This window comes from Myxocyprinus asiaticus, chromosome 5, assembly GCF_019703515.2.
Source record: "Myxocyprinus asiaticus isolate MX2 ecotype Aquarium Trade chromosome 5, UBuf_Myxa_2, whole genome shotgun sequence".
Lineage (NCBI taxonomy): Eukaryota > Metazoa > Chordata > Actinopteri > Cypriniformes > Catostomidae > Myxocyprinus > Myxocyprinus asiaticus.
The window spans coordinates 47,576,966-47,600,749 of NC_059348.1; the positions used below are offsets into that span (position 1 = coordinate 47,576,966).

General features: G+C 38.5%; 1 protein-coding gene across 1 annotated transcript in view; it reads right to left on the minus strand.

Moving 5' to 3' along the window:
* Window positions 1-1,423: 1,423 nt before the first annotated feature.
* Window positions 1,424-23,784, minus strand: part of LOC127441110 (protein FAM102B-like) — a 25,133-nt gene continuing 2,772 nt past the window's right edge. The window contains exons 2-11 of the mRNA XM_051698315.1: window positions 19,216-19,336; window positions 19,061-19,090; window positions 18,839-18,955; window positions 13,597-13,643; window positions 10,501-10,601; window positions 7,887-8,000; window positions 7,008-7,203; window positions 6,662-6,798; window positions 2,939-3,002; window positions 1,424-2,690 (exon numbers count right to left, since the gene is read on the minus strand). Of these exons, the coding sequence (XP_051554275.1) occupies window positions 2,648-2,690; window positions 2,939-3,002; window positions 6,662-6,798; window positions 7,008-7,203; window positions 7,887-8,000; window positions 10,501-10,601; window positions 13,597-13,643; window positions 18,839-18,955; window positions 19,061-19,090; window positions 19,216-19,336 (970 nt within the window). The 3' untranslated portion in view covers window positions 1,424-2,647. The remainder of the gene's footprint in view (window positions 2,691-2,938; window positions 3,003-6,661; window positions 6,799-7,007; window positions 7,204-7,886; window positions 8,001-10,500; window positions 10,602-13,596; window positions 13,644-18,838; window positions 18,956-19,060; window positions 19,091-19,215; window positions 19,337-23,784) is intronic.

A 23,784-nucleotide genomic window follows, 5' to 3' on the forward strand; every position in this document is an offset into this window, starting at 1 on the left:
GAGGAGGTTACCCCATGTGACTCTACGCTCCCTAGCAACCTGGCCAATTTTGTTGCTTTGGAGACCTGGCTGGAGTCACTCAGCACACCCTGGATTTGAACTTGTGACTCCAGGGGTGGTAGTCAGTGTCTTTACTCGCTGAGCTACCCAGGCCCCCTTATATTTCATAAATAATAAATCTGGGGAGCATAGGACCCTTTGTCATGTGTTCATTATGTGCCATACAAATCTGGGGAACATTGGACCCTGGGAACACAGGACCCTATAAATCTGGGGAGCATAGGACCCTGGGAACATAGGAATGATCCCACAGTGAGGCACTTACAATGGAAGTGAATGGGGACAATGAAAGTGAATGTAGCCAATTTTTGGAGGGTTTAAACACAGAAATGTGAAGCTATAATTTTATAAAAGCACTTTCTTTAATTCTTCGGTTAAAACTTGTGTATTATTTGAGCTGTAAAGTTGTTTAAATTGTAATTTTTACAGTCATTTTAAGGTTTGTTGACATTACATCATCATGGTAATGAAAAGGTTAGTAAGTGATTTTATCACACTAAAGTCATGTTTACATGGATTGTTTATGTCTTGTGCGTATACTTTTGAAAAAGTGAGTATTTCTATGTTCAAAAATTGGCCCTCATTCACTTCTATTTTAAGTGCCTCACAGGAACCAAGATGTTTGCCTTTTTTTTTTTTTAAGAAAAGGAGGGACGAGTAAAAAAAATGTTTTGTGGTGCTCAATATAATGCCACAAATGCTGTCTATTGAGCTAAATATCAACAGATCAATATTTAAGTTTTTACCATAAATTCTCCTCCCTGCCCAGTAGGGGGCGATATGCACGAAGAATGCAAATCGGCAAAAAACAAAAGAAGGACTCACCCACACCTATCATTTCGCTTCAGAAGATACACTGAAATCTTATGTATACTTTTATACTGACTTTATGTGCATTTTGGAGCTTCAAAATTTTGCCACCCATTCACTTGCGTTGTGAGGATCTACAGAGCTCAAAAATTCTTCTAAAATTCTTTGTTTGTGTTCAGCAGAAGAAAGTCGTAAATATCTGGGATGACATGAGGGTGAGTAAATGATGAGAGAATTTTCATTTTTGGGTGAACTTTCCCTTTAACTTGTATCGAACCTGGAACATTCCTTTAACCATGGATACTTTCAGTTTTCTTGCCCATGAAGGGAGATGCTAAGAGGTGACTTTTGTATAGTACCTCCACTACATGTTTATAAGATATATTTATTATGTGATATAATTAATAATATAAATTTACACTGAGCATAAAAGGCCACCAGATCAAAAACAACCAAATTTCACCTGTGTAAATAGACAACCACACCAAAGCAAACCAGTAGACATACTGGCAATACAGCAAACACAGGAAGAAATACAACTATTCCAGCAGCATAATAGTTCAATTTATACTGCTTTCAAATGCATGTATACAATGCAACATACTACATGCTGAATATTACATGTTGTATTTTATATGCACTTTAACCAGAATTTGTTTTGACTATTGCCATTTAATTAAATGATGCAACTTATTCAACATTTCTATATAATGTAAATATGGGGAATGAGTTTCCTGACATCACTGTTGCTATTTCAGGATTTAGCACTAAGGGAGTTGTGTATCATTGCTGCAGTGTTAAATATAAAACTTATGCATAGTTCAAAAGTGCAGACACTTTTCAAAAGCACTATTCAAGGAGTATTCTGGTATACACACACTTTATGACATCGCTCTGTAAAATAAGAGAGATTAGAGATAAATTTCTTTCTTTTGCTTTTACATAAACACACATACAGAAAATGAAACCCATTTTTCTTTTTTTCCTCATGCACACCATTTTACACCAAAATATAACAGTTTTATAAGATACAACATGAAACCTCATCAACTGCACTTTTTTTTTACCCTCCATTAAAATCTATGTTCTTTCAAACAAATATTGGCATTAATAAACTGTTTAAAATTCCCATATTTACAAACCCAAACAAACAATACATATCAACATCCGTTATCTTGTTCTGTATTTGAATGGATCAGTTAAAACATATAACACCACTTTAGGGCACATCATATGGCCACTTTAAGGTTTTATGTGTTTTTAAAAAGACTTCTATAAGATTCCAAGCTGTCTACTTGAAATTCAAATTAGCAGCTTCCTGAAAGGAGACATCAGACATAAGTCCAAAGTGCATCAATCCATGTAATTACATTTTAAAAAGTTCAGCTAAAATCTTTATAAAATCTGAGATCCCTCATGGTGACTCTTTTCAGTTACACCTTTGTGGTTCCAAGCATTAGAACCCCCCCCCCCCCCCCCCTTTTTTTTTTTTAAACTACTGTGAGAACTACAACCATCTATTTTTGCCCATAGAGTACCAATCCAGGCATGTCCAGTAAATTGAGGAAGTAGAACAGCTGTCTGTTATCAGAACCAGCTGACAGAGCCATCTAAACCAGAACTTCTCATGTTTAGCCACTAGAGAGAGCACTGATTTCCCTAGAGCCCACGAATGTGTCAGGCGCCCAGTATAGAATTGCTGCTTGTGATCTAAGACAACTGCTATCCCCTCCTTTGACACAGGATGTTACATCACCTTCCCCCATGGACGTTCAGTCTAGCGCTTTATAACCACCTGTTCAAAAGCCCCAGCACCAACCCTGAATGATGAAAAGAAAGATTGAGGGCGCAAAGGCATTACATTACAGAATTACATTACCACATTCTGAATATATTTTCAGATCTTGCGTATAATAATAATAATAATAATAATAATAAGCATCTCTCAAACAGTCTACTGTTAATGATATAAAACCACAATGACCTTGCACTGCACAAGGAGAGCATGAATTACCAGTTGCCTTGGTGACCTTGCAGAGGGGATGTTACATAATAGTACAGAACTCACCTGGTGTGCTGAGTTCCCAGTGCAGTGCTGCCTCCTGGCCCGACAAACAGACGCAGACCCTCCTCTACAACACACACACACACACACACACACACACTTCAGATTTAATCAGTTAGAGCAAAGGCTTCAAAAGGGATAAATTCAACTAAAATGGATTAGACAGATCATTCATTTCTAAATCTAGTAGTAAAGAGGGGACGTATTTTGAGAAAAATTCTCTCCATTTTTGCCACGTTAGTGGTGCTTGTTATGGCAAGCATCGCTATTACTATTGGTCAAGTCAGTTTAGAGTTCCGTTTCCATGGTAAAAGTTGTGGCAATTGTGGCTGTCTCTTAGGTCTGTCCATGAGTCAGAGAGCGAGAGAAAAAGGGAAATTCAATCATCTGTTTGTTTGAGAAGGTGGTAACCACAGTAAACGTTCTGTTTTACAAATCCACACTGTGGTCCATGTTAATGTGCAACAGCCATTCTGAAGAAGCACACACGTCAGAATCTGGCTCCATATCCTGTGGATGTATCTGAATGTCTGTACTATCTCCATTCGAGAGTGGCTGAACCTGGCTGTGTATTTGTATATATACCACCAAAACACTAGAGTCTGGAGAAAGACAGTGTGTGTGTTTGTGTGTGTTGATGTTGAAATGTTGTTGTGTATGTGTGTGTGTGTGCTTTTATGGGGATAGGAATGATATTCAACTTTATTTGTCAGGAAATAAAGGAAAGTTATGGTTCAAATATGTATCATATCCATGTGTTTATTTAATAATGTTTGTGTGTATCCTGCCTCCCGCAATCACTTTGTAGCCTTGGTCCCTATTTTAAAGGGGCATATTCTTCACTCTTGTAGCATTTTATCTCTCCCCCCGAAGTCCACTTATAATGTCTTTCAAAGTTTACTGCAGTTACAGTAAAACAGTAATTTAGCAATTTCTAAATTTTCCTGGCTCATTATAAACTTCCGCCTGTTTTACGCCGCACGCCAAAGCTGGGTGTATTACTTTCGGTGCCCATTTTAACAAATGAGTGTATTCACATTGGAGGCAGAAGCAGCGCAGAAGCTGCAGTGCAAGGGAGTTTCCATGCCGAGTCTATTTTTGCAGCACTGCTCACACTGAATTAAAGTGACAGTGCCCTGTTGATGGACATCATGAAGATGAGTTGACACACAAAAAAGATATTGCACAGAATAAGCCTATATTTGTAGTCTAGTGTGTTTTTGCTTTAATTACAGCTTGTAGCAAAAAAAAAAAACAAAAAAAAAAAATTTTAAATGGAGAAAAAACAAAATGAATTTATTTTAAATTATATATTATATATATTGCAGTCTAGTGTGTTTTTGCTTTAATTACAGCTTGTAGCAAACCACAAAAAATAAAAACAAAAACAAAAAACTTACAATGGAGAAAAAACAAAATGTATATAATTTATATAGCTGAAGCAGACATTTAAAACTACAGTATATTAGAAGTCATAGGCTTAAACAAACAAAATAAAACTGCCCATTATATACTATTAAATGGTCATGGCATGCCTTTCTTATTATTTTTATATGTTCCTTGAGGTTCACTTAAACTATTAAAAAAGATTTTTGGCACAAAAAACAGTTGTATATTTGTAAAAGAAGATTGTTTTCCACCCTCATTCTGACTCTGTCTGAAATGCTTGGTTTTGGTGCTGTGTTATGATTGGCTCTCTGCTCTTGACTGAGCTGCTCTCTCATTGCCATTTCACTGCTCACCACATCTGGGCAGGGCTACAGATGTGATAATGTCAAGTTGGTGTTGATGTGTTGTTGTAGAGGCAGTCAGATACAAAAGTATACCACAGTGGGACATCACAATGTGGAGGAAGCAGAGAATGAGTCGTTTTGGCAGCTTGGTTTCAACAAATGCTGTTTTTGCAGTAAGGAGGAAGTTTTGAGTTCTGAAACTGACAGTATGTTTTTATAGTACCATAACCTCTTATATGTCAAAAGATCTAGGAAAATGTTATTCCTCCTGTCATTACCCCATAAACAGAGAGCAGGGGCACGTTCAGCCCTGACAAAACGTAGCAAAATGTTTATTTAAATGGAAGCATTGGTGCGTTGAACACCCTGTTTTGTTATGCAAGCGTTGCAACTATGGCAGCTGAGAAGGCCATTCTTTCCGTTCTTTTCAGAGAATTTTTGGAACCCGATTAAATTGATTTAAATACGTGTTTAATACTACAAAATATGCTCAATGTTATAGTCACTGCCCTTGCCATCCAGAATAGTAGAGAACATCCCAATCGAGTGAAGGGATATGTGGAAACTGGTTAATTATGGTGATCCAACATTTGCCTCGCATTTCAGGATGACGAGGCAAACATTTCTTCTAATGTCTTCAATTTTTGCATACACCAAGCTGCAGTGGACACATTTGTAAAGGATTTTAGTTGGATCCATTGTGCACACTGCCTTTTTAATACGGCGGGGTTTATATATACGTCACTGCTGATTGGGTAACACCTCAAAGGTGCAGCCCTCAAAGGTACCTCAAAGCCCGTGGCACACCGTCTCGAGGAAACATGTCGTTCAACCTGGAAACCGTAGCAAAACGGTGCACATCATTTTGAGATTGAACGTGCCCCAGGTCCAGCAGGGTTAACAGCAATACCACACAGCAGATCGCTAACAGCTGTGGTAAATAAATGCACGCGACAACCTGTATGGTGTGTAAATTCAGAACTTAACCTAATTTTTGTATTGGTGATGGATGACACAACAATGATTGTGGAGAAACAAAGGTGTAAAACAGGCATTAGAAATAACCCTGCTTTTTAAGCTACTGGGACTTTACAACTTTAAAATGACCTCTTTTATGATTGGCTGACCTGTTTGTATAGAAATGAGTAACAACACCCCTGCTAGGTTGCTAAATACTGAATAGGCGTTGATGTATACATTTTGGAGACGTTCTAAATGTCACATTTTTGCAGCCTAGTTTCAATAAATGGTCTGGTTGGACTGGGGAGAAAGTTTCGAGTTGCGAATGTTAAAAGTATGTCTACTGTTCATTGCACACCAAACTTTTTTACAACTCAAATTCCGAAGAAGTCGAGCAGTGGTATCTGAGAGTTCAGAAGTCACGAACATTAAGAAGTGGTTTTCCAGCAGGACAATGCCAAAACACATACTGCCCACATTTCAAGTTCATGGTTGCATAAGCAGAGAGTGCGAGTCCTAGATTGGCTTTTTTCTCCACACGTTCTCAATTGGAGTGCTATGAACTATGAAGTGCAGATCAATATTTAAGTCTTTCTTTACTATAAATTCTCCTCCCTGCCCAGTTAGGGCCGATATGCACGAAGAATGTAAATCACCAAAAACAGAAGAAGAATGGGAAAGTGAATGTGAAGTGGCGATTGACTGAACAGGGAGGAGAATTTATAGTAAAGAAAGACTTAAAAATTGATCTGTTTCTCACCCACACCTATCATATTGCTTCTGAAGATAAGGATTTAACCACCAGAGTCGTCTGGAGTACTTTTATGTTGCCCTTATGTGGATTTTGGAGCATCAAAATGTTGGCACCCATTCACTTACACTGCATGGATCTACAGAGCTGAGAAATTCTTCTAAAAATCTTTGTTTGTGTTTAGTAGATGGAAGAAAGTCATTCACATATTGGATGGCATGAGAGCGAGTAAATGATGAATTTTCATTTTTGGGTGAACTAAACCTTTAAGGAGAATATTACCTTCAGCACTAGAATCCAGTATGCTGTGACTAAAGTCTTGGCCCTGTAGGATGTTCTCAATGATATCATCAGCGTCCACTCTTGTAGCGTCCACTCTCTTTAGCTGAGACTCAACTGAGTCCTGCTTTATAGGGTGCCTAAATTAAAAAGACGCAAATCCCAAATGACTTTTAATATCTCTGGAACACAAAAGGAGATCTTAGGCAGTATGTTAGTCTCAGTCACCATTCACTTTCATTGCATCTTTTATCATACACTGAAAGTGAATGGTGACTAAAACTATGAACTATCTCTATAATTCTCTCTAGAAACACACTTTGAAGGAAGAGCTAACACACACATTTACCTGTTGACTGAGCTGCCACTGTGTGATGGTGTGATTAAGTGTTGGGGCAAAGGTGTACAGGCTGGTGAGCGGGACTCTCTGTCCTCACTGGCATCTGGTAGGCTGCCAATCCCTGTGGATGCACTGCCCACAGATAAATTCCTCTTATGAGAAAGCTCTGTCAGGCTAGAGGAGCGGGAGTGACCAGTGCTGTAGCCTAAAAGAAAGCACAGATGGGTCAACATTAGTTAGCAATCCAATCTCAACAATGAGGACGTTTACGTGGACAGTTTACTCCGATTATGTTTAGTTAGCCGACAACGTTTAAGGGCATGTAAACACCTTTAATGATTTTCCTTTATCGAGGTACGGTCATAAACAGCTCAAGCAAGAAACCAATCGGCACACATAGATTTTTGCCACTTAAACAGATTTTTTGTTGTAAACACATTTACCAGTGTCCCTTCTGGCTTATCCAATGTGCACAAGTGTTGTGCATGTGCCAGTTCACAGTTTGACGTCAAAAACAGAGAATACCCAATGATTTAATGTTAACAGACACATGATACAAAAGCTTAAATTTGTCAGATTTAAAGGAATAGTTCACCCAAAAATAAAAATTCTTTCACCAGTTACTCACCCTCATGTTGTTCCAAACTCTTATGACTTTCTTTTCATTGCATCTTTTTTTTACATTCTGCCTAACATCTGCGTTCCACAGAAGAAAGAAAGTTAAGAAAAAAATTATACTGCTTTGGAACAACAGAATGGTGATTAAATGATGGCAGATTATTATTATTTTCGGATGGACTATCCCTTATAAGTCTTGTTTGCGAAAAAAATTTACTGCAAACATTCGCACTTGGTGTGAACAGGCCTTCAGGCTGGAAATGAACAAACCCGAGAGCTTGGACTGCTGGCTGGCATAGCTGGAGGTTCTTGAGTGCCCACACTTTGCCAGGTTATCTGGAACAGAAGCAGAACCTAGACTGGAGCCACTTTTTCCTGGGTTTTCTAGAATATAAAGATCAGGGTATTGTTAGTGTCAATGGCACTGATTTACTAAGATCTCAAATAATAGGTCCTTATTTGCTTGTGCAATCTATTAAATTGTGTGGGTTGTGTGATTTACTACGAAAACTTTGCAAATAGCTACACGTGCACATGTTGGACAGGCCCTCTAAATGGAAGGTTTTGCATGGGGTAACTGCACCAAATCCACTCTCATTACAGGTCTCAATACATTTTTTATTCAATATAATATGGCATTTATGAATCTAAATATATTTATTTATACGATATCATCATAAAATCCCTGCTATTTAGCAAGTGAAAGAGTAATTGATGAGAATACCCAGGTATGGCCCTTGTCTTAAGATGTTTTAAACCGACTGTGCAGCAGACAAAAAAGAGGAAAATTCAATATTATGTACACATTAAGCCACCGCAACACTGATTTATACTAAAACAAATTACTTAAATAACTTTACGGGTGCTTAGGGGTGGGTAAAAATATTGTTTTTACGATTAATCGTGATCTTCATTTGAACAATCTCGATATCGATTCTTAAATCCCAAGATCGATCTTTCAATCAATACGCAACCCTCTACTATAATGAGAGGAAATCACTCGCATTTTCAACCAGAATTCACACTATGTGACTAAAGTGAATATAATTTGCAATTGGCTGGTAAATGTTTACATTTCAATCACCAGTAATTGTGTAGTTTAATAGTGAAGTGTTCAGCAGTGAGATCCTTTCACAGCGTGTTGAGGGTAAAAGTTGTTCCGTGTCATCTGTCCAAGACGAGATCAACGCGACTCATGGGGTCACTGAATAATGTCTCTTTTAATACCCTTTCTTTTCTTGGGGGCCTGGGTAGTTCAGCAAGTAAAGACACTGACTACCACACCTGGAGTCGCAAGTTCGAATCCAAGGCATGCTGAGTGACTCCAGTCAAGCTTCCTAAGCAACCAATTGGCCCAGTTGCTAGGGTGAGTAGTCATGTTGGGTTAACCTCTTCATGAACGCCATAATGTGGTTCTCGCTCTTGGTGGGGCACGTGGTGAGTTGTACATGGATGCCACAGAGAATAGCATGAAGCCCCCACACACTCTTGGTCTCTGCAGTAACGCACTCAACAAGCCACATGATAAGATGCGCAGATTGATGGTCTCAGATGCAGAGGCAACTGAGATTCATCCTCCACCACCCAGATTGAGGCAAGTCACTACGCCACCACGAGGACTTAGAGCACACTGGGAATTGGGCATTCCAAATTGGGGAGAAAAGGGGAGAAAATAAAAAAAAATAAAAAAGTTACCCTTTCTGTTCTTTGAGGTCAGTTGTTGATCAAAAACAACTGCAAAAAACATTTAACTGTAATCATGCATCACGCAGATAAGGTAAAGCCATTCGAGTCCTCTCTAGTTAACATGCACTCATTTAAATGCTCAGTTTACAGAAATGCAATTTTATGTTATAGAGACAGTACTGGTTTTAGCATGTGTTCAACAAATCAGTGTAAATACTTGTAAATAGTACAAATTATGCAATTTAACAATAGATATGCAACACAAATAATATATTAAATATAATATCTCATTTATTGATTGAATACATTTATTTGTTCATTTTTAAAAAGCCAAAATGTGACCAAAATGATGAAAAAGTAATAAAATATAATTAGTAAAATTAATATTTTCCTAATGTACCTAGTTAAAAGGTCCCAGCATTAGCTGTTAGATAATTTCTTTTATATGTAAGCAAAAGGGACATTAAAACTGAAATACACCCATATGAATCGATATTGAATAGAATCAAATCAAAATCAGAATCGAATCGAGAGCTTGTGAATCGGAATCTAACTGAATCGGGAAATCTGTATCAATACCCATCCCTAGGTGCAATATTAATTTCATTGCATCGACACCGGCCTTTATTTTGCATATTTGGAGGCATGCCTCTAACTTGTATATTCATTTTGAGGTAACACACAAAAATTACCAAGACGTGCTAGTTTGCACATCTGAAATACGCAATCCAATCAAAGACTAGGTTAGTAGATCAGATCGGACCTTCTTTTGCACGTGCTATCAAGTTTGCATGTGTTTTATACACGCAAACCTTTACTAAATCAGGGCCATTGTGTTTATATTCTGAATGAGTGGTGAGCATCTACACATGCCAGTGCAATAGCTCAAGAAAACTTAAAGAGATAGTTCACCCAAAAATGAAAATTATTTTATCAATTACTTCATTCACTTTCTTTGTATGGAAAAATGAATAAAGGTGAATGGTGACTGAGACTAACATTCTGCCAAACATCTCCTTTTGTGCTCCACGGAGGAAAGAAAGTCAAATGAGTTTGGAACAATGTGAGGGTGAGTAAATGATGAAATAATTTTCATTTTTGGGCGAACTATCCCTTTACAAGTATGGTTAACTTGTTTTTAAATGTAATGTAAATTGTATTGGTGATGGTCTTGTTTGTGGGTGTGGATTGAAGATACCTGTACAAATGTGAGTTGTTTTCTGTGTTTCCCCTTTTCTGTCCTCATGAAGACACTCTGTATCTACTGGGAAACCAATGGTCATTGCAGTGGATGGAGGCCTGGAAGAGTAAAAAACGTGAGGGTGGAAATGAGGGGGGTCTTTGAAATACCCTGATATTCTCAAAAAAAAAAAAAAAAATTGGGGGGATGAACATAGAAATTTATGTGCTATAAGGTTTGTTACGGTCCTGGTCAGATATGTTTTATGAAGCCCAGTGTTGTTTCATCATCAGAAAAGCTTAAAGACTACCACAGAGGAAACTATGCTGTGGAGGCATATTAATCCATAAAGCACTGATCAGGTGGTTCCCTGGTTTTAGTACCTCTAAAACCGACACTGACACAGAACTATGACACACCACCCAGGGCTAAAAGCATTTCAGGCAGAGTACAAGCACTCCCACATGCACATACAGTATACCCCAGCAAAACCTCTTTAGGTCTCTCACAAACACACTCACAGGTAAACCTCACCAAACATTCTGATTTATGAGTGTGTGTGAGTGTGTGTGTGTGTGTGTGTGTGTGTGTGTGACTATTTCTGACAACCATCCAGAGTGAAGGAATAATACAACTCTCACTGGGACATGCAGTTGTGATGACAGAACTGTAAACACATTGACATGCACACCTCTTTGTGGAGGCTAGCTTGTTCCTCATATCAGTTGCTAATCCACTGTCAGAACACTGTGCATGTTGTTTCATGGGAGATTATGTGCCAGCTTGCTTTCATAATGACATAAAACACACCTCTCAGTGTGTTGGTGTGTTATGTGACACATCTCATCTCACTCCCGCTTAGATCTGAAACCACACCAACTATAATCAGCTTCAAGAACCTGTCTATTTAAACATTCAGACCTTCACAAAAAAATATTAAGCATACAAGAAACCTGTGAATAAAACAGAATTTAAAAAAAAAATAAAAATAAATCTGAAACAGTTTTGCATTCCCATGCAATAGTTTTGCATTCTCTTGCAATAAGTAAGGCATTCCCTCACAATACATTTTACGTTGTGAAAATGCAACACGCAATTTGCTATTTTCCTGAAAATTAGGTCATTGCGCTAAGACGTTTGAGAACCATCTCTAATCCCCGCACAACGTCTAAACTCAGTTCCTGCATTTGCAGTTTGGGCATTCCACCAGCAGATGTTATCGAGGCATCAATCACTTTTAATACTAGCCATGATTTCTGTGTCGGTAGATCAATATAATTAATAATAAATACATTTATTTTGTATAGCGTCAATCCAAAGCTCAACAATGCTGTACAGAAATTATACTTAAAACATTAAAAAGAGAAACATACAGTATAATAAATATACATTACAAAGCAATGAACAATGGAAGAAAAGCAATGCATATTTCAAACAAGTGAAACACGGGCAAGACTGACAAGGGCCAACACTCGCAGAGAGGACAGAGAGCATACAACATATAAACATATGGTCTGGAGCAGCACAGGCATAAAATCGCATGGAATATATAATAGTATGCAGACTGTGCAATAACCGGAGAAGAACTTCAGAATTAAACTGCACTTGATCCAGCCCATTAGCGCTTTGCGCGCACAATTTTTCCAACCCGCAAGAAAATATCAAAACTTCATGGTGATGCTCATTGATTTGCATAGATGACATATTGCATTGCTCTGTGCTTTAGGCATAGCACTCTTTATGTAGGGCCCTACATCTAATCGTTAAGGATGTGAGAACCAATCTTGTCTTTCCAAACCCTTATACCTTACTTTCTTATGTGGAACACAGAGGATGATATTAAGAAGAATGTTTACATTGCTCTTTTCCATACAATGAAAGTGAATGGGTATTGGTGCTGTCAAGCTTCAAAAATGGCAAAAAGCACCATAAAAGTATCAGTAGAGAAGTCCATACAACTTGTGTGCAACATTCCAAGTCTGCTTCACCATGGCTCTTCATAATATATAAATCATAATATATAAATAAATCCTTAAAGGAATATTCTGGGTTCAAAACAAGTTAAGCTAAACTTTTGTGATATAGTATTGACTACCACAAAACTACATTTTGAATAATCTCTTCTTTTCTTTTAAAAAACAAATAATCGAGGTTACAGTGAGGCACTTACAATGGAAGTGAATGGGGCCAATTTATGGAGAGTTTAAAGGCAGAAATGTAAATCTTATCATTTTATAAAAGCACTTAAATTAATTCTTCTATTAAAACTCATGTATTACTTGAGCTGTAAAGTTGTTTAAAACATAATTTTACAGTCATTTTGTGGTTTCAGGGTTTGTTGACATTACATTATCATGGCAAAAAAGTTGTAAAATTGACCATAACTTTACACAGAAAAGGTTAATAAGTGATTTTATCACACTAAAATCATGTTAACACGCATATTGTTTATGTCTTGTGACTATACTTTTGAAAAAGTGATAGTTTTAACATTAAAAAACTGGCCCCCATTCACTTCCTTTGTAAGTGCCTCAATATCACCTACAGAAAAGGAGGGGCAAGTCGAAATACATTTTTGTGGTAATCAATATTATGCCACAAATGCTGTTGATTGAGTTTAACTTGTATTGAACTCAGAATATTCCTTTAACAATTTTCTTTGAGGTTTCAGGCTACAGACACAGAAAAAGCACCTCTGTGTGATTGACTAAAACACACCAGGAAGTGGCTGAATCAGACTTCCTGTGTTCATACGGTTCTAGACCTCAGTGTCAGACAAAACGTATTTCATGAAGTATCACGGCAGCTTCCTTTGCTGTTGGGGCACAGCTTTGATAAGGTTATTCTGAGCTGCTGGGTTACACTGTATTTTAGATAAAGGACAAATCTGCTGAAAAGACCACCTAAGACCTGCTGGCCTAACTGGTGGACCAGCATAACCGTACCATAGTCAACCAGCAAATCCTGATGGGGACACCAACACATAAACATCCAAAACATATGCTGGTGACAAACTATGCTGGTCTTTTCAGTGGGTTCAGACAGATTTATATTTAAAATGCAAAGAATTTCATCCTATCTCACACAATCGATTAAAAATAAGGGGTGACTTACATTTTAAAGCAGGGATCACCCGACATTAGCTGCATACTGATAATCACCTGGAGAAAGAGTGTGCGATTATTTAGTAAGTAATTACACACTTTATATATTAACATCCATATTTGATTGGACAAGCCAAATTCACAATATCATGACTTTCCATGGAAGAAAGTCAAATGTGTTTCAAACAACATGAGGGTGAGTAAATGTAGACATAATTTTTATTATGAGGTGAATGATAATTTTAAAGGCTGTGTGTGGTTCTCTACAGCTATATGGCATGTGAAATTCTGGTTGATTCTGAACTGCTTCAAGAGTAGGTGGAGGAGTACAAAGCTGTGGAATTCTGGGGGTGCTGTGAACAGCCTCAGGCGTAGGTGAGGGTGGTGGATTGGAAAACATCTTTCTACACAGGCTGGAACATGCCACACATAACCAGTATAAAGCTGAGCGTGGAGTAACACAACACTACACACGAACCTCAATGGGAGAGGACATGCTCACCTAGCAACAACATGTTTGTGATATAAATAAACAAAATGATACAATAGAGGGCATGCAATCTCAAGACAAAGGGCACAACTGCCTGATGTTTGTGCAGCTCTCTACATTGCAAGTAAATCACTCATATATGCAACCACATTTCGCACTATGTGACTAAAATACAGTAGGTCTGTTATTAGCCACTGGCAAGTAAATATTCAGATTTTACTTGAGTTGTCTCTGGCGAAGAAGAACTTAAACACCTCAATCCTTTTACTGAATAAGAAGCTGGATTCAGCCTCGTGAGCATGCACACTGAAGTTGAAACTGACCTTATTTGGCTGCAGTGGGTGCTGAGGTGTCGTGATCACGCTGTCACCATACCTTTAGTTGAGCCATGAAATGGCATTGACATTGCATTTAACAACATCAACTCTGACTTTGGTTAAACTTTTCCACGGACTGTTTTCACAACATTCTCCGTTTTAACGTATGACTACAGACCAGTAACGCGCCTGCTGGACGTCTGTCAAAACTTGAGAGCTTGTAGATTTGAATTTGAGAAAGTGTACAATAAATATTTGTACAAGCAAGTCACATTATATAGTTTCCATTTGCTTCGTACTGTGTATTGTGTTTCCAAAGACAAGATCCAGGCACTCCATTTTAAATTCGTGTCTCTTTTAATATCCTTTCTGATATTTACATTCAGTTGGTGATGAAACATAAAAATAAATTCTTATCACACATTGCATAGCTAAAATGTGATTAAAATGATCAGAAGCGAAATATGAAAATGTACAATCTTGCATACCAGACTGCATGAAATCATATACTGTATATGAAAAATTTATACTGTATATGTGAAGATGCCCCCTTCGCAGTTTGCTTAATATATTTTTCAGTTTTCAGTTGCATTACGCATGCATGTCAAAAGTCTGGCGAGTAAAAACAACATTTTACTAGCCAATGGTTATTCTTTCTCCAACGTGTCAGTAGAGGGTTGTTGTTGTTGTGTGTATGAGTTGGTACTCTCATCATTATAAGTTATTCTGATATACAGTGCATTCATAAAGTATTCAGACCCCTTCAATTTTCACATTTTGTTATGTTGCAGCCTTATGCTAAAATGCTTTAAATTATTTATTTTTTTCACATCAATCTACACTCCATACCCCATAATGACAAAGCAAAACTTTATTAACTTTGCAAATTTATTAAAAAGAAAAAACTGAAATATCACATTGACATGAGTGTTTAGACCCTTTGCTATCTCACTTGAAATTTAGCTCAGGGATCATTTCTCTGGATCATCTTTGAGATGTTTCTACACTTTGACTGGAGTCCACCTGTTGCAAATTCAATTGATTGGACATAAGGTCTCACAGCTGAAAATGCATATCAGAGCAAAAACCAAGTCATGAGGACAAAGGAACTGCCTGCACAGTTCAGAGACAGGATTGTGTTGAGGCACAGATCTGGGGAAGGCTACAAAACAATTTCGGCTGCACTGAAGGTTCCCAAGAGCACAGTGGACTCCATAATTCTTAAATGGAAGTTTGGAATAACCAGGACTCTTCCTAGAGCTGGCCACCCGGCCAAACTGAGAAATTGAGGGAGAAGAGCCTTGGTAAGAGAGGTGACCAAGTACCTGATGGTCACTCTGGTTGAGCTCCAGAGATCATGTGTGGAGATGGGAGAAATTTGTAGAAGTACAACCATCACTACAACACTCCACCGATCTGGGCTTTATGGCAGAGTGGCCAGACAGAAGATTCTCCTCAGTGCAAGACATATGAAAGCCCGCTTAGAATTTGCAAAAGAAAGCACCTAAAGGACTCTCAGACTGTGAAACACAAGATTCTCTGGTCTGATGAAACGAAGATTGAACTGTTTGGCTTCAATTACAAGCGTCATGTCTGGAGGAAACCAGGCACCGCTCATCACCTGCGCAATATCATCCCAATGGTGAAGCATGGTGGTGACAGCATCATGCTGTGGGGATGATTTTAAGCGGCAGGTACTGGGGGACTGGTCAGGGTTAAAGGAAATCTAAACGCAACAAAATACAGAGATATCCTTAATGAAAACCTGGTCCAGACTGCTCAGGACCTCAGAATGGGCAAAAAGTTCACCTTCCAAAAGGAAAATGACCCAAAGCACACAGCCAAGACAACGCAAGAGTGGCTTAGGGACAACTCTGTGAATGTCCTTGTGTGGCCCAGCCAGAGCCCTGACTTGAACCCAATCGAACATCTCTGGTGAGACCTGAAAATGGCTTTCCACTGATGGTCCTTATCCAACCTGACAGAGCTTGAGAGGATCTGTAGAGAAGAATGGCACAAAATCCCCAAATCTAGATGTGCAAAGCTTGTCGCATCATACCCAAAAAAGATTTGAGGTTGTAAATCGCTGCCAAAGGTGCTTCAACGAAGTACTGAGTTAAGGGTCTAAATACTTATGTCAATGTGATATTTCAGGTTTTTCTCCCCTTTTCTCCCCAATTTGGAATGCCCAATTCCCAATGCACTCTAAGTCCTCGTAGTGGTGTAGTGACTTGCCTCAATCAGGGTGGCAGAGGACAAATCTCAGTCGCCTCCGCGTCTGAGACAGTCAATCCACGCATCTTATCACGTGGCTTGTTGAGCGTGTTACCGCGGAGATCTAGTGTGTGTGGAGGCTACAATTGGGTTCATGTCTGGAGATTGGGCTGGCCATGACAGGGTCTTGATCTGGTGGTCCTCCATCCATACCTTGATTGACCTGGTTGTGTGGCATGAAGCGTTGTCCTGCTGAAAAACCAATCCTCAGAGTTGGGGAATATTGTCAGAGCAGAAGGAAGCAAGTTTTCTTCCAGGATAACCTTGTACGTGGCTTGATTCATGCGTCCTTCACAAAGACGAATCTGCCCGATTCCAGCCTTGCTGAAGCACCCCCAGATCATCACAGATCCTCCACCAAATTTCACAGTGGGTGCGAGACACTTTGGCTCGAAGGCCTCTCCAGGTCTCCATCAAAGCATTAGACGACCAGGTGATAATCTGGGGGTGCTTCGGCAAGGCTGTAATCAGGCAGATTGGTCTTTGTGAAGGACGCATGAATCAAGCCACGTACAAGGTTATCCTGGAAAAAAACTTGCTTCCTTCTGCTCTGACATCTGCTCTGATGTTCCCCAACTCTGAGGATTGGTTTTTCCAGCAGGACAATGCTCCATGCCACACAGCCAGGTCAATCAAGGTGTGGATGGAGGACCACCAGATCAAGACCCTGTCATGGCCAGCCCAATCTCAAGACCTGAACCCCATTGAAAACCTCTGGAATGTGATCAAGAGGAAGATGGATGGCCACAAGCTATCAAACAAAACCGAGCTGCTTGAATTTTTGTACCAAGAGCAGCATAAAGTCACTCAACAGCAATGTGAAAGACTGGTAGAGAGCATGCCTAGATGCATGAAAGCTGTGATTGAAAACCAGGGTTATTCCACCGATTATTGATTTCTGAACACTTCCTAAGTTAAAACATTAGTATTGTGTTGTTTAAAAATGAATATGAACTTGTTTTCTTTGCATTATTCTAGGACTGAAAACACTACTCACTAAGCACTAAGCACCAATTCTCCTAGGTCACCTGGACACAGTTTTTCTTGGTTGTTGGCAGATAGAATGTTCCAAGCTCCTTGGAGAATTTGCAACAGTTCTTCTATCTATTTAGGCTGTCTCAATTGCTTCTGTCTCTTCATGTAATCCCAGACTGACTCTATGTTCAGTGGGGGGCTCTGCGGGGGCCATGCTATCTGCTGCAGAGCTCCCTGTTCTTCTATTCTATTCTATTCTATTTGCAAAAGGAATGTTCGGGAGTTTAAACTGTATATTTCCTATTGACACACTAAAGCTGAAGATATATATAACCATCTTAAGACATATGTTTTTGTGAAACATCCTATGTGCCCAAGACTTTTGCACAGTCTGTATATATATATATATATATATATATATATGTGTGTGTGTGTGTGTGTGTGTGTGTGTGTGTGTATTTGTTTGTGTGTGTGTGTGTGTATTTGTTTGTGTGTGTGTTACATGTTCACACAGGAAAGTTGCATGTTGCTTCCGAATGTTCATTTGCTTGAATGTTCATGTACTCTAAAAATCAACCCCATTCTGCTGAATTACTGACAAGCACGATTCCCCATAAGAAATGTTTGCAGCAATGTAAATGCGTTAACCTTTCCCTCTGCACTACTGACAGGGGCTCTGTTCCCACGGAAACCAGGAAGTAATCATGTTCACATAATAAATTAAGAGTGTGATTCAGAAGGGCATTTTCACTTCACAATTACCTTTTTTCTCTTCTGATGGTTAGGTTTAGGGCTGGGGTTTGGGTTAGGGCTGATGGTTAATAAAATATGCATTCCTGTTGACTGTATTATAGGGCTGTCAAATTAAAATTCGAAATTCAAATATTTGTAGAATTCAAGATAAAAATGCACATTTGGCCGTTCCGTGCACTTTGGGCCATTCAGACCGACTGCATTCTTGGGCTAAAACAGACACAGTGCAATGAATAAAACAGAACACGGGTGTCTTGAGATGCGTTATGAAGGCTTAATTTCCTTTTAAATTGACACAGCGTCTAAAACAATGCATCGCTCCTGCACGAGACACTGAAAAAACAGCAAGACACGGTGCAACAGTCAGAGATCAACACGTTCAGAGTGAATAGCCCCTTAGGTGGAGGTCTAAGCACAGTAAGATCATTCTGTTATGTGTGTACCTTCAGCATAGAGTTATCCTGACGTGTGTTTTTTGTGTTGTATCCCTCCAGTAGACAGCGCCGTGTCGTGCTTCCTGATCCAGCAAACTCAGCCAGGTTTAAATCAGCAAAGCCAAGCTGTATGACAATCACACACACAGTAATCAGTGCCAGTGATCTGATAGTAAAAATCAGAATCAGAAAACCAGAAACAGTCATTATCAACTAGTAGAAAGGGCTTACCTTTGCAAATGTTTTCCCACCTTTTAGTTCCTTCATAAAAGAACAAACCAAAAATTAATCAAGCCCTCACCCAATTCAAAAAAGAAAAAATGTGTAAAAACAAACTGATCCATATAGGCAAATTTTCAAATCAGAAAATGTAAACCATACTGTACCTTTCTTACAGATACCCGGAAAACACAAGGGTCCAGTATCCCTGTCGCTGCACTAGCGCTCATCTTGCATAAGAAGGATAATCTTTTTCTCCATTTAACACAGTTAGCCAGAACCGGCTCTCTGCAGGAGAAATCAGGACAGAGAGAGAGGGACAAAGAGAGAGAGATTATGGATGGATGGATGAATGGATGTGTGTGTAGGTAGGTAAATAGGTAGGTTTATAAGGGGAGATTTGAACAGAAAGGCACATTATAATTATGTCTACTGGGACAGGATTTGTCCGTCTGTAACACTGATTCTTTTCTAGTTGTGAAACACTCTGCATACTGAAGCGAATATTTCTGAATAATGCTTCCTGTAATGGGGTTTTCACTGACTGATCTTGTGTGTCTTCCCTTTTCTGTCCGCACTCTTTTGATCTGTCCTGAAAACACAGTGGCCACGTTCAGTCTGATTTTTCCCAAAAACCAGTTCTTTTGGACGGTTCGTTTCAATGAACTGCTTCAAAACAAAAAATGATTCACCAGTTCTTTTATGTCATCGCGTAATGACGTCACTGTACATAATGCTAATACATCGGTGTTACAATATATTCAGTTCCTGAGATATTTGGTTCCAGTGGGCGGAGCATACATGAATATTCATGAATTATTCTGAGATTATATATATATATATATATACACACACACAAGAATATATATTTTTTTAATTGGTATGATAGGAAATAGTACATATGTTACCAATATTATGAATGTTATGTTTTAGTTTTTGATGTTTGTGATGCACTTGTTTCTACAAAAGACAACAGATTTGTGTTTTGTATTTTGGTACAAATATAATTTCATAGAAGACACTGTGAGTGGACATTTTAGTGTGTTAATATGAAAACTAATTTGGAATTTCTGTTTGCTTTACATAATTAGGAAGGTTGTTGTTTCAATCCCCATAGCCACCACCATTGTGTCCTTGAGCAAGGCACTTAACTCCGGGTTGCTCCAGGGGATTGTCCCTGTAATCAGGGCACTGTAAGTCACTTTGGATAAAAGCGTCAGCCAAATGCATAAATGTAAATGTAATTAAAATGTGTATTAACCTGACGTGATCTTGTAAGAATAAATTCATACTCATGTGATGTCAGTGTCATTGGCTCTTTCAGATTGAATGTGAGAGCTGCAGTGGCTGGTACCACTGGCAATATGTCATCCAGGCAAATATGGAGGCTGTTTCATTTGTCCAATGTGCCAAGCATGTTTGAATAAACTATATTCTGGAGCACTCGCTAATCTTGTGTCTATTATTTTCATATAAAGTTTTTGAAGCTTTCTATCTAACCAAGAAGAGCCACGCTCATTGTGACTGCTTCCTCAAATTATTAGGCTTTGGTAACATTGTTTCATGTGACATTTACATCACTTATAATACAGAAGGCTGGAACTGGTCTTTGTACATAGATTTTGTCATTGTACATAGAGTAGGATAAACTTGAAAATGAAAATAAGAAATGAGAAGAACACCTGTGAATGAGACTTGAGTATTGTTCCGGATCGTGTATTTAATGCTTTATTGCGTGCTAGTCCCTATCAACTCTTTCAAATCAAAATCAAATCACTTTACTGTCACACAGCCATATACACAAGTGCAATGGTGTGTGAAATTCTTAGGTGCAGTTCCGATCAACATAGCAGTCGTGACAATGATGAGACATATAGTCATGTAGTCTTTTAAATGGTTACCAGCAAAATTCTGATTTTTATTCATCAAAGTGCAGTGCTTAAATTACTATCACAGCTAGACTACTGAAGCCATTCTTTCTGTGATCACTTGTAGAAAGCATTGTCTGTAAGTGCTTCTGATAATCCCTGTATTTATTGTTTATATAGCTATATGTCATAAAAATATTTAAACCATTTAAAGAACAAAACAAAAACTCATACTGGAGCAGTGTTTTTAGGGATTCAAGTAGATGCATTATATTTTCATCCTTTTACTGCAGTTTCACTTTCTTTCAACAAATTCATTGTTATGTTGAATAAAAGGAACATTCACCCACAAGCCTATGTGTGAAGGAGTTTACCTATTTGTCTTACCGAGGAAAGGACTGCAAAGTGAGGACAGAATGAGTATGCTAAACAAGTCAGAACAGGGTATATATATATATATATATATATATATATATATATATATATATATATATATATATATATATATACCATATGTACACACAGTACTGTGCAAAAGTTTTAGGCACTTGTAAAAAATGTTGCATAGTGAGGATGTCTTAAAAAATAATGCCATAAAAAGTTTTCATTGATCAAATAATGTCATACAAAGTCCAGTAAACATAAAAAAGCTACATCAATATTTGGTGTGACCACCTTTACCTTCAAAACAGCACCAATTCTCCTAGGTACATCTGGACACAGTTTTTCTTGGTTGTTGGCAGATAGGATGTTCCAAGCTCCTTGGAGAATTCGCAACAGTTCTTCTATCTATTTAGGCTGTCTCAACTGCTTCTGTTTCTTCATGTAATCCCAGACTGACTCTATATTCAGTGGGGGGCTCTGTGGGGGCCATGCTATCTGTTGCAGGGCTCCCTGTTCTTCTATTCTAATCTTTTTGCAAAAGGAATGTTCGGGAGTGTAAAATGTATATTTCGTATTGATACACTAAAGCTTAAGATATCTATATATATATATATATATATATATATATATATATATATATATATATATATATATATATATATATATATCCATCTTAAGACAAATGTTTTTGTGAAACATCTTATGTGCCCAAGACTTTTGCACAGTAATGTAATATATATATATATATATATATATATATATATATATATATATATATATATATTCAGATGAAGACCTTTTTAAATGAAATGACTGAAAGAGGTTGTGTATATTGTCCACAGTGCAACACATGATCAAAGAACAGACAATAGTGTCCATTTCATGTTCGCATGTGGTACTAAGCTACTAGTGCTATAGTCATAGCCTGTTTACAAAATGAACAAGAAATAAAGAGTGACACAGAATAATCACACCAAGGTAGGTTACGAAAATTGTATTAAATCACAGATACTTTTGCAGGTTTATTTTAGTCGTTGTTGTTAAATACACCAGTAACATACATTTCGCCCCTTAATCACACGTATGCTCAATGTCAGCAGCTCATCTGTTCTCAGTATGTCTGACACCTCAGAAAGAGGCGATTATCAGTTCATTATTGACTCGAGAACTGTTATGAGCAACTCATTCTACTGTTGACTCGAGAACTGCTGTGACCAGAGCGTTCAGTCCGATTTGTGAACTAGCTGAAGTGGTTCATTGCAAAGAAGATTTCACCACTTCTAGGATCATATTACCCCAGTTATCAGCTCATTTTGAGTCAGAGTGTCATGCACGTCCGAGAGACAGGATAAGATAACGTAACTTGTGGATCAGTGTTGAATCCAGACACAAACTGTTTCAAACAATTCAGTCCGATTTGGTGAACTGGTTCAAAACAACGATTTATTCACGAACTGGACATCTCTACAGAATATGGTTGTCAGACCTGTTTTGAGTGCTTAATACGGTTACATTAACACACAGTTCGCTTCTTTACAGGTGTGAAAACTGCATTCTATAACCGAACTGACACCCGCAAATTTTCAGGTCTCACAACCGCATTCTCGGCAAACCTGTGCTGTGTGAACGGAACCGTACTGGACAACTAGTTGTTAGTTACATCATGTACGGTGAGAGACGATGCACTGTACACGCGTGTGTCTTGTGTGTTTCATGTGGGTTTTGTTAACTCACAGAGACGGAGAAATGAGCTGCATGTCCGAAGATTCAGCCGCCGTTTTCCACAGGCATGAGCCGTGCGATACAAAAGCTGTGCTCTGCACGCAGTTAAAAAGCATTCATAGCTGCTGTCAGTTAATCATGATCTGATGGATGAGCTTGCGACGCGATTTGGCTCATTTATTTAATAACACGGTGGCAATTGTGATAAGACATGTCGTGTTATGGACATCTCCATCTTTTAGTCACTGTCACTATGGTTACAGCTGTTAGAATATGGTTCTGACTTCGGTTGTTCGTTCATACAGACAGCATTCGAACTGCTACTGTACGCTGTTGTATGAACGGAACATTTCAAGACTCAAACCTGTAAGTAAATACGGTTGTCAGTCCCAAACACTGACTGTGTGAATGTAGCCAAAGTTATACTAAAGCCTTAAGGCATTGAAGAATACCTCGGTCTGCAGTGTAAATGTGGAACAGTGGAATGGCTGGCATTCAGACAGTTTGGAATGTTTACATTTTGTAAAATGCACACTGTTGCCATGGTGAGTCCGGCCTTGACGGTTAGAGGAAGAAAGGGACTTGCTAACTCAGACACTGCCCACTGTTCCCGCTCTGAGGCAAATAAGACCAGCTGAGTTCCCTGTACAACACACCCCCTCTGATTCCCCATTTTCAAAATACATGTTCCTCTCTAACACAGAAACTACACACACATCAACCCAGACTGACTTTTGTGAAAGAGATCTAAAATGTTTCATT